The 10,791-nt window shown below is 50.7% G+C and overlaps 2 protein-coding genes across 3 annotated transcripts in view; both read right to left on the bottom strand.

Annotated features, from left to right (window-relative positions):
* Positions 1-1,166: 1,166 nt before the first annotated feature.
* Fut11 (fucosyltransferase 11) lies at positions 1,167-3,062 on the bottom strand. The gene is made up of 2 exons (XM_004624383.2): positions 2,307-3,062; positions 1,167-2,196 (listed from the first exon to the last, which is right to left on the bottom strand). The coding sequence occupies exons 1-2, from the start codon at positions 3,000-3,002 to the stop codon at positions 1,567-1,569; spliced, it is 1,326 nt and encodes a 441-aa protein (XP_004624440.1). The 5' UTR covers positions 3,003-3,062; the 3' UTR covers positions 1,167-1,566.
* A 98-nt stretch (positions 3,063-3,160) lies between these two features.
* Positions 3,161-10,791, bottom strand: part of Sec24c (SEC24 homolog C, COPII coat complex component) — a 33,205-nt gene continuing 25,574 nt past the window's right edge. For both annotated transcript variants that reach the window (XM_023718725.1, XM_004624007.3), the window contains 15 exons: positions 10,392-10,530; positions 10,061-10,176; positions 9,770-9,894; positions 9,445-9,636; positions 8,805-8,898; positions 8,472-8,588; positions 7,544-7,714; positions 6,391-6,487; positions 6,148-6,293; positions 5,812-5,950; positions 5,561-5,679; positions 5,292-5,471; positions 4,872-5,063; positions 4,511-4,600; positions 3,161-4,384 (listed from right to left, as the gene is read on the bottom strand). In XM_023718725.1, the coding sequence (XP_023574493.1) occupies positions 4,244-4,384; positions 4,511-4,600; positions 4,872-5,063; positions 5,292-5,471; positions 5,561-5,679; positions 5,812-5,950; positions 6,148-6,293; positions 6,391-6,487; positions 7,544-7,714; positions 8,472-8,588; positions 8,805-8,898; positions 9,445-9,636; positions 9,770-9,894; positions 10,061-10,176; positions 10,392-10,530 (2,058 nt within the window). In that variant the 3' untranslated portion in view covers positions 3,161-4,243. The remainder of the gene's footprint in view (positions 4,385-4,510; positions 4,601-4,871; positions 5,064-5,291; positions 5,472-5,560; positions 5,680-5,811; positions 5,951-6,147; positions 6,294-6,390; positions 6,488-7,543; positions 7,715-8,471; positions 8,589-8,804; positions 8,899-9,444; positions 9,637-9,769; positions 9,895-10,060; positions 10,177-10,391; positions 10,531-10,791) is intronic.

Genomic DNA, 10,791 nt, shown 5'->3' with positions numbered 1-10,791 from the left:
AAAAAAAAAAAAGAGTGAAAGAAAGCCAAGGATATAGCTCAGCAGCACAGCACCTGCCTGGCAAGGGCAAGGTCCTGAGTTGGATTCCCAGTACCAACACATACACATGGTTGCACACACCTATAATCCCAACAATCCCAACACTTGGGAGCCTGAGGCAGACGGACTGTCAGGAATTAAAAGCCAACCTGAGTTACACAGTGAGACCTTGTCCAAAAAAAAAAAAAAAAAAAAAAAGAGGGGCTGGGGATATAGCTTGGTGGTCTAAGTGCCTGCCTGGCAAGCACAAAGACCCAGGTTCAGTCCCTGGAACCGCATGCCATGCTGGCTCCGGAACCCAGCGTGACAGCACACACCTGTAATCCCAGAGCTGGCAGAGGCTGAGACAGGAGGATCACTATGAGTCCAAGATGCATAGTGAGACCCTGTACCAAATAAATAAATAAATAAGTTTTAAAAAATTAAAAAAGAGAGTGAAAGGTCAGGAATATAGCTCAGCAGCATGGTACCTGTCAGGCAAGTGTGAGGTCATGAGGTTGTGAGTTCAATTCCTGGTACCACCAAAAAAAAGAGAGAGACTGAAGAGATAACGATGTAGCTCAGTGGCAGAGCACCTGCCTAGAATGTGCAAGGTGCTGGGTTCAATCTCTAGTAGCACTCAAATCAAATTAAAAAACAAAATACCACTTTCAAAATGCTCATCTCATCCTAGGCTGGGAATGTGGTTCAGAGGTGCTTGCCTAGCACTTGAATTGGCTGATTTGTTTTTTATTTTTCTTTATTTATTTAATTTTTTAAAAATTTTTGGCAGAACCGGGGATTGAACTCAGGCCTTTGCACTTGCCAGGGAAGCGCTTATTCCACTGAGCCATCTCCCCAGCCCCTTGCCTAGCACTTGAGAGGCCTTGGATTCCATTCTTAGTACCATAAATTATGAAAAAAGGTGCATCTTTGTAGCCCCACTCCCACCATACAGTACAGAAGGTGCTCAAGTAGCTGAAGTGGAGGGTTTTATTTTTAGACAAGATCTCACTATGCAGTACAGGCGGCCTTAAACTTGTGGCGATCTTCCTGCCTCAACCTCCCAAATGCTGAGATTATGGCACCTGACCATGAGGTTGATTTTATTTTATTTCATTTTTGGTGGTACCAGGGATTAAACTCAGGACCATGCACTCATTTCACTGAGCTATCTCCCCGGAATTCTGTGTCTACTCCAAAATTTTGAGCTACTTAACGGCCTTGGCCCAGTTCATCTACCCAACCTTCTCTCTCCCTCATCACTTTCCCACACAGGCCCTCCACTGGGATTCAAACCTTTTGGCCTCCTATTGCAAACATTGTTCACACAAGCTGATTTTCATATGTTGTCACTTACCTCTATTTCCTATCTTTATCTTTTTCAGTTTGCCTCATAAACTACTTCACACCTTGCAGGCAGAACGAGCCCATGTCATGATTTCCTCCTGCTCCCCTCAATACCTAGTGCTAGTTAGTTTCTGGCTCACAGTAAGCAAATAATAAGTCATTTGGTCTGACAGCTGCTCAGGGCAATGCCAGCAACCCCTACCTGTCATTCTCAGGAATCTCTGCCACGTTGCCATAGCCAGGTGTGGGGACCGGACAGTCCATGTGTGACGGCTGAGCAATGTGAGGCTCAGGGACAGGGATGTCCCCAAGAGAGGCTGCATGAGCCTTCTCCTCGTCTAGTCGAGCCAGTTCATGGTCACAGACGAAACATTCAAAGCCATTAAGGTAGTTAGGAAGTAGAGGATCGTTCACTCCCCACTCCCGCTGATTCAGGCTATCCAGGAGGAACTGGTTGGTGATGCCCCCGGGTTGTTTGTAGGCCAAGTATTTCATATACTCCTCGTCGTTTCTGTCCAGAAAGTCAATAAACTCCGCCAGTTTCTGAGGGGACTCAAAGTCGTCGATAAGGATGATGGAGTGGTTGTTGGGCATCCAGTCCCTCACAGAGGGGGAGCCGCGGTACACCGGCACAGCGCCCAGATGCATGGGGCGCCACAGTTTTTCGGTCATGTAGTCGTTGCAGATAGCATTTTCGAGGGCCAGGTGGAACTTATAGCGGGACAAGAAAGCCAGGAGCTCAGGATCCTCGGTGGTGGCCGTGGCTGTGTCCTGCAACCGCGCAGTTGGCAGCTCCTTATTTTGTAGGCACTTCCCGTACGAGTCCACCTAGGCGGAGCACAGGGCGGCGTCAGGAGAGCCGGCCCGCGGCAGCGCATCCCCGGCCCAGGAGCCTCCACCCGCCGCCCCCACCCCCGCGGCCGCCGGCCCGCACGCACCCGGATGTAGCGCATGAGCTCGCGCACATAGCGGTCGCGGTCGGCGGGCACGTCGCAGTGGGACTGCAGATAGAGCACGGGCGCGTAGCCGGAGCGGCGCCACTCCGCGCGCTCGGAAAGCGGAGGCGCGGGGCGGCGCAGGTAAGCAGCCCCCGGCAACCACTGCAGCGGCAGCGGGTAGTCCGAGTGGCGGCTGAAGGTGGCGGTGAGGTTGAAGAGGCGGATGCCCGGGCCGTGGCTCAGCAGGAAGTTATTGAGGGGAGACTCCTCATGCAGAAGCGCCCAGCTCTGGTGCGCCAGCCGCGGGAGCGGCGCCTCCGAAGCTCGGAAGTCGGTACCATAGAAGAGCAGCGCCCGCGTCCGCGAGTCGGCCCGCATCCGTCGGTCTCGGGACGCCACGCATGCGCCGCGCGCGCACTCGATGCGCTCGGAGTCGCCTGGGAAGTGGGGAAACAGCCCTGGGCTCCACCACAGGAGCACTGGCAAGTTCACGGCCTCCTCCTGCTCCGGCTGCGGGGTCCCAGGCCGGCGCGACACCCTCACCGCGCCCAGCGCCGAGGGCGGCCTGAACACCGTGCCGTCCCACGGTTCCGCCCACGCCGCCTCCTCCGCCGCCGCGGACCCAGCACCGCTGGCCCCACACACACTGAGCACCCCCAGGGCGGCCAGCACGGCCCCGACGCGGCCGGCCGCCATGTCCACTCCCGCAGCCGGCGTCCTCAGATGGCACCAGACCCCGCCCAGCGGTGAGTCGAGGGGACGAGGTCCTACGCCTGAGACACACGGCGCATGCGCAACTCTGCTCCACCAGAGGGCAAGGCTGGTCAGGGACCATCCCGAGTAAGACGACGTTACTGGTTACAACTTATTTTATTTCTTTACAAATTAAAGATGCATTGAAAAATAAACCAATGAAGAGAAATGAGAGGTCCAGAGCAGGGGCAACCCAGGCTGGGAGCAGGCAAGCCTGGCCACAGTCCATTCTAGCCCTTGTCCTGCCCCAGGCAGTTGGGTTGGAAAGTTACTGTCAGCCATTCAGTCCATACCAAAACCCAAGTGGTGTCCCAGAGGGAAAGGACAGGGCTCCAGCTGCTTCTGCCTCTCCCCAGCAACCCCCGGCTTGGAGAAGCGGTGTTTCCAGTGGGAGCTGCGTAGATGTGGGCTGGCTCTGTGAGGTATTGCAAGTTGATGATCAGGCTCCCTACAGAACCATCCAGTGTCAGTGCCTCTCCAGCTGGAAAGGAGGCTGGGACCTCTCCCAGGTGTGATAATACACTTTGCAATTCAGTTCCCAGGCTCATTCATGTCTCTGAGAACATGCCTCTGTCCACGAAGTGATCAGCAATCATTGCAGGGGAGAGCACACGCAGTGGGAGCAGAGAGAGAAAGCTAATTAACCACCCTCCCTTGGCTGCTGACCTCCTGGCCCAGTACTGACCACTTTTCTCTCCCCTACTTATGGTCTGTCCACCAGCTCTTGTGCACCTGGATGTTTTATCCCTAATATAGGAAGTTGTTGATGGCACTGAGCTGAATTAGCCACCCCCTGTAGTAACTCTGGAATCCCTACTCCTTGCTTCCACCTGCTTCTCTTCTTGGAGGCTGGTCCAGAAGGACACATTGTCAGGGTCTGGGTGCCTCCAAACCCCCAACACCAAATCATATAGTGAACTGAGAAACTACATTCATTAGGACAGGATTAGCAGGAAAAGGAGGGTAGAGTGAGGGATGGGGCACCTTCCATCAGCAGGACATGACAGTGTGGTAGGATACTTGAGCCCAGAAAGAAGGTGTCTCCTTATATCTCCCCCTCCCCACAAAGAGACTGAGGTCAGCTTACAATGACTTATAAGATATGGAACTGTCCCAATTTCTCTGCCATCCTGGGGTGCTTCCTGGAAGCTGGCCTGGGACCCTGTGCCATTTACCCATTTGCTTTAGCTCAGTAGCTGCCGAATCTCCTTGTGCATATGACAGAGAAAGTCCACGTAGGATTCTCCCCCACTCAGGCTCTTGTCTTCCACCAGGAAGTTCTTGAACAGCATCTCCAGCTTGTCTTCCTGTTTTACCACAGTAAGCTAGGACCAGAATGTGGAGTGGTAAGGCAGGGCCAAAGGAAATCAAGCATACCCACAATCATTCCCCAGCTACCTCCCTGGTGAGAATTTGAAAGGTGAGACGTTCAAGGTTCAGATCAGTGTTACCTTCATGTACCGTGCTCTCTGTGCCCTTAAACTATCAATGAGACCTCGAACCTTCTTGGACAGTGGATTATCCAGAATTGGCAGGACACTCTGGAATATAAAATTAATTCGTCCTTAAGGTACTTGGAGTTCAGTCAAGAAGGGACAACACAGTTAAACATTACCAGAAAGAAGCCTGGAAGAGAGGCCGGGGAGATGGCTCAATAGAATAAGCACTTGCTTGGCAAGAAGCCTGGAAGAATGACAGCACCCTTCCCTCTCCCTCCTTACAAGTACTATACTGTACTGCCTGATACCTAAAGGGACAGGATCCTGCTCACACCACAAACTACGTCCACACTCTTTAATTCTAGGCTCTTACCAAGCCAGTGGTTATCTGACTGAAGGAGGGAACATTGAAAAGGCTCTGGACGACACCTTGTTGGACACTTGCTCCCACCCAGAGGAAGAGGTTGAGCCCATTCTCCAGTAAATATATATCGCCATTGCTTAAACGCTCTTCAGATGCTCGAACTGCTGGTGGTTCAGTGGTACTCTCAATGGGAGACTTTGTCTAGACAAAAGCAAAGAGGCAAAAGGTCACCAAGAACCACAGACACACCTGTTCCCTTCCACATGTACACATAGCCTAGTAAGTTCCCTGACACCAGTTCTTCTGCAGTCTCAGTAACTATGTGTGAAATGAAACAAGTTTACATATTGGATAACTGCCTCCCTTCCTCCTCCTGGAAGTTCTTTTCTCAAAGCAGTGTCTCTCTCATACTTCAACCCTCAGTCGCACCAGTGGTAGAAGCCGAGGGTAGAAGAAAACATTGGTCTCAGCCACATCCATGGAGGTAACCAGCTGTCGAACATAGGCACGGTCATCAGTAGTGACTTCAGCTCCAGGCTGTAGGACGTCACTCTTCAACACACAGTTCAGGTAAACTGGAAGTAGCTTCATGCACTCAGGAAGGATCAACTGGGGGTTTCATCAAAGTCAATGACCATGAGAAATCTCACTCATATGCAAAACTTTACCCCCACCCTTCCACTAAGTGCTTGCCCTACCTGTCCTGCAGAAGAGGGGCTAGCACAGTTCTTTCTGTAACATGCCAGAATCTGGGCACACTGGGTGATGAGAGTGTCACGCACAGTCTTCACGGGGCTGTTCAGGACACCCCGGTATGCTGCGGGGGGAGAAAGGTAGCACCACTGTCAGCCACCCACCGCATGTGCATTCTCCTCATCACACCTCCCTGGGAATGCAGCCTGGACCATGTCTCAGCCCCAAGCCCACACTACCCTGCCTCCACTCTCACCAAACTTGGCCATGTAGTTGATGAGTGTGTCAGTCTCACAGTTCCGATACAGATCAGCCAGCTGGGTGCAGCAATTCAGGGCCAGGTTGTGGATGCGGAGCCGACGCTGCCCTGCACAGCTGGTATAAAGCAGGGCACACTAGGGGAGGGAGAAAGGGGGAGCTCACACCCTCCCTCACAAAGATCCTCAGAAGCAGCTGCCCCTTTGCTATATTATAAAACTCGAAGAAAGGCATGAGCAACTCCACTCCTCCCCTAGCCCTTCTTCCTGTCCTTTCTACCCCTCATCCTTTTCCCTACACTTCTTCAACCGCCCCTGCCTCCTTTGCCTGCCACCTGCAGGAGGGCTCCACTCTCTTCATTAAGCCGATCATCATGCTTGAACTCCACAGTCACTGTTTTGTTTGCATCCAGCCCAGCCAGCTCCACATCTGTTGTGTTGCTCATGTAGAAAGCGCCGAAAAAATCTACAGCACGGATACCTGAGGCCACAGCAATACAGTCAGAGCTAGAGGCATGACAGGTGCCATGTGCCTTCCTCTGAGGGTTGCCCGCCACCTGCTCTTTAACCAGACTTACCGGTGCTTGTGCGGACCCTCATCACAGCATCAAAGCCAACAATCTTCTGCACATCACGACGAAGGTCACTCAGGAACCGTTCCTGGTCATTCTCCACCTGCAGTCCCCCAGGCCCACAGTCACATCACTGAGCACAGAGCTCACTGTTGTCAGCCTCCCTGCCCCCTCCACTCCACAAGCCTGCTTCATCATGACAGCAAGAGTGAATGATAATGACGACAGTGACAGCTTTTAAGCATCCAGGTACATGCCAGGTGCCACACAGAATGCTTTACATATCATTATTTAATTCTGTACACTAATCTTTTTTTTTTTTTTTGGCGGAACCGGGGATTGAACTCAGGCCCTTGTGCTTGCCAGGGAAGTGCTTATTCTACTGAACCATCTCTCTCGCCTCCACTAATCTTAATAAGTATTAAAACTCCATTTTACAGATGAAAGAACAAGGTAAGGACTAAGTAATTTATCCTATGTCACAAAGCCAGCAAATGGTGGGGCTAGGACTGGATTCCTTGTTTTTTTTTTTTTTTTTTTTTTTTGAGGAACCGGGGATTGAACTCATACCCTTGTGCTTGCCAAGGGAGTGCTTATTCCACTGAGCCATCTCTCTGGCCCTAGGACTGGATTCCAAGACCCACTTTTTTTTTTTTCTTTTGTAGCTAGCTCAGCCTGCCCTGGAGGCAGGGCTGGTGTAGTATGTGGTGCTGGGGATTGAACTGTGGTCCTTGCATTTGCCTAGCTTTAGACAGCTGAACTATCTTGTCAGCCCCCCCAAAGACCCACTTTTTAACTGCCACATTCTCACAGTTCACTTTATACTCCTTCAGCACAGTTCTTTTTCTTTCTTTTTTTAAATTGTGGTCATGGGGATAGAAATGGTGGTCCTGGTGCACACTAGGCAAGCACTCTAATACTGAGCTACACCTGTAGTCCTTTTTAAATTTTGAGACTGAGTCTCCTTAAATTGCCCAGGCTGGCCTCAAATCTGTGATCATTCTGACTAACCCTCTCAAGTAGCTTGGATCAAGGGCATGAGTCACTGCGCTAGCAGCACAATTCTTACTCATTAGTCAGCAGCTGAATAGCCACTCCACATGTAAGCAACACACTCCTAGATCTGCTGCCACTTGCTACCCAGAATCCCACATTGTACCTGAAAGCAAGCATATTTGTAGACTGAACCACCAGTGAGCTGGGGCACAACTGAGAGTGTGGCCACATCCACATACTGGTTGGGGAAGAGGAAGAGGTCTACGCAGCAGCCTTGGGCCACACACTCTTTGGCCAGAGTTTGATATACACCCGTCTGAGGCTGGAACAGAGTCTGGGGAGGAGTAGAAAAAAATACTTAAAATACCTCAGCTCTGTTCTTTTTCCAAACTTTCTGTGATAATGTAATGTAGATTACTCAAATACGTCTAAGACTTTGATCTACTAGCTAGCAGTTTGCAATAGTGCTAAAAAGTGCTCTTTAAAAAGAAAAGTCAGGAGGCCTGCCCCTTAGCTCAGTTCTTTAAGTGGCTGCTTCAACAAAGTAGTCAGGCTCAGGTTGCTGTGGTTCGATCCCCACAACTCAAGCAGGCCAAACTTGCCCTGAGGTCATTCAGAGCCAAAAAAAACCAAAGTGTTTAAAAAGAAAAGTCCAGGGCTGGCCAGATAGCTCAGCAGACTAAAGCGCCTGCTTAGGTAGAGCACAGGGGCCAGGGTTTGATGCCCAGCTTGCCGTGCCAGCCCCACCCCCAGGGCACAAGGAGACAGTGATTGAGACTGGGCACGGTGGCGTGTGCCTGTAATCCCAGTGCTTGGGAGGCTGAAAACAGGAGGATCACTACGAGTCCGATCTCCATAGTGAGACCCTGTGGACCCTGTGGACCCTGTAGGCCCTGTAGGCCCCATAGGCCCTGTAGACCCTGTCCTAAATTCATAAAAAAAAGTCCATCAAAGGCTTTGGGCTAAAATGGGGTAAACTGTGGGAGCAGAGGAGCAGGCTGGCAATCACAGATCTGACGAGTAGACCCTGGGAAGTGTGGCCACCCTCCTCTGTAACAGAAAAGTCCTCCTCCCACCTACTAGTCCCACACCTTTTCTTTGTCCGTGTTGATCAACTTCCTGTCATCTCTGTTCTTCAGCTTTCCTGGAGCCTCTGCAATGGGCAAGGACGTGTGGAACAGAAAGAGCTTCCCTGCACACTCGGCAGCCTAGGGGAGAAGACAGCACTGCTTGTTTATTCCTTCCTTTGTTTACCCATTATTCATTTATCCCTTCCTTCGTCATTTATTAAGTACTAAGTGTCAGACAAGCTGTCTTACTGGACAGCCATCAACTACTGAAGAAAAAGGATGCAGATTTCCAGGGGGCCAGTAATGGTCAGAGGAAATCAGAACAGAGAAAGCTGTCTGGGACTCCAGCCTTACCTTCAGGGCCTCCATCCCAGCCTGGATAACCGGTGCAAATACTGTCTCTGTTTCCCTTGTGTCTGCAAATATTTCTGGAATCTGATCCAGCAGGCTGAAGAGATAAGTGACAGGAGATGACCAAAATTGCTACCCAGATTCCTATGCCTCACTCCCCCAGCAGTCATCTGGCCCCCAGACAGTGAAAACACCTGCGCTTCAGCCCCTGCCTCACTACAGGCTCCTCTGTTCAACTACCTGATCATTCATTTTGAAATAGGGCCTCACTATGCAGTTTAGGCTGACCTTGAACTCACTATGTAGCAGAGGCTGGCCCTGAACTCACAGTGACCTTCTTGCCTCAGACTCTCCTGGCATTTTTTGGTTTCATTTTACTTTTGGTTTTTGTAGTGCTAAATGATTAAACCCAGGCTCTCCACTATGCTAGGTGTTCTACTACTGAGCTATATCCCTAACCTGTTCTATTTTTCTATTTTGAGAAGAAGTCTCACTAAGTTACCTAGGCTGGACTTATAAACTTGAGACCTTCCTGCCTCAGTCTCCCAAATACCTGGAATACAGGAATATGCTATCTTGCCTCGCTCTCTGCCCTTCTATGTACTTGCTTTACTCCCCTTCATCTTAACAATCTGGCTCTTACCTAGTGATGACTGCCCGAGACTCATTGACATTGACCAGGAAGCCATCCAGCAGTGGCACAAACATGTCAGCCACATCAGATACAACCATCATCTGTGGCTGGGCCAATGAGCTCTTCACATTGTAAAAGTGAAGAACCTTATTGTAGGTGACAAAGCCAACATGGATTGCTGATTCTTCTGCCCCACCTTCCCTGTAAGGATGACATAATTACTTAGATTTGACACCTCCACCACACAACTGTGTAACATTGGGCTCTGCCTGCACCATCAACCCAGAGCCCCCACTGTTGGCCAAAGGAAGCACCTCAGCTGCACAACTCTCACCTCGGTAGGTAGTCTAACAGTGACTTAAGCTCCTCACAGAGGAGCCTAACGAGACCAGTTCTGATGGCATTGTATGAGACGTCGATCATAAAGATGAAGGCAGGAGGGCTGGGAAACTTATTGTTCTGCAGAAGGAAATGTTGGGAGGAAAGGGGCCAGCTGAGCAGGCCAGTTGACCAGAAAGTAGCCAGAATCGAAGGGACCAGGAGGGGGTGAGAGACATCATAACAGCGAGCCTTAGCTGTTTCATTATCCTCTACCCACAGCTCCTCCCCCTCCACCTTCCCTCACCTTGCAGTAATCTACAGTGGCCAAGAATTCATAAGAGCCCAGGGATAGCTCAGGTCGGTCATAAGCATCCACACGTCTGCCGGTGTGATCCAGATGTTGGAAATACTGGGGGGGAACTGTGGGGAGTATGCAGAATATTATTTAAAGGGTCCAAGCTCAATCTTGGTACATCTGACCCTAGCTGAGCTGCCCCATATCACTCCACTGCCCCACATTCTCACATGTGCCCTGTTTCCAGATCCTGAAAAATGGACCCTCATCTAACTACAAAGGAGAACCATTAAGATGTCATCAGGACCTTCTCCCCAGATCCCAGCCTCCACAGCCATACCATCATTGACACAGCTGCAAAAGCAGCACTGAAAGCGCCTCCCTCCCTCGATGAACTGCATGAAAGGGCACATGTATGCTTTGCAGCGATTGCAGCGCAAGGGGCCAGATTCCCCGTGGTCCACGACATATGGTGAAGCCTAAGGAGCAAAGGGGAAAGGTTCAGACATGGAAGCCACAGTGGTTGAGACATATGGCAGCAGATGCGAATGAACAATCTGGAGGGAAAAGGGTATGTGCTCTCCTGGAGATGGGCACAGTGGAAAGGCTGAGGACATGGGATGAGGGCTGTGGTCACAAGAAGATACCCACAGGAGCCTACATTCCACCATTCCCTCTTTTTACTTTGATCCCAGACTGCATTTCTTTTTTTTTTTTTTTTTTTTTTTTTTTTTAACATG

The sequence above is a fragment of the Octodon degus genome, unplaced genomic scaffold (assembly GCF_000260255.1).
Source record: "Octodon degus isolate 3935 unplaced genomic scaffold, OctDeg1.0 scaffold00005, whole genome shotgun sequence".
Classification (NCBI taxonomy): Eukaryota; Metazoa; Chordata; class Mammalia; order Rodentia; family Octodontidae; genus Octodon; species Octodon degus.
The sequence above is the reverse complement of the archived record's forward strand: the minus strand, read 5'-3'. Positions and strand labels throughout refer to the sequence as shown.

What these genes read in the sequence shown, in the direction of transcription:
- Fut11 (XM_004624383.2), bottom strand. Translation starts at nt 3,002, where the DNA reads ATGGCGGCCGGCCGCGTCGGGGCCGTGCTGGCCGCCCTGGGGGTGCTC. An exon ending in AGCTCATGCGCTACATCCGG is followed by an intron (nt 2,197 to 2,306) that starts GTGCGTGCGGGC and finishes TGCTCCGCCTAG; the next exon opens with GTGGACTCGTACGGGAAGTG.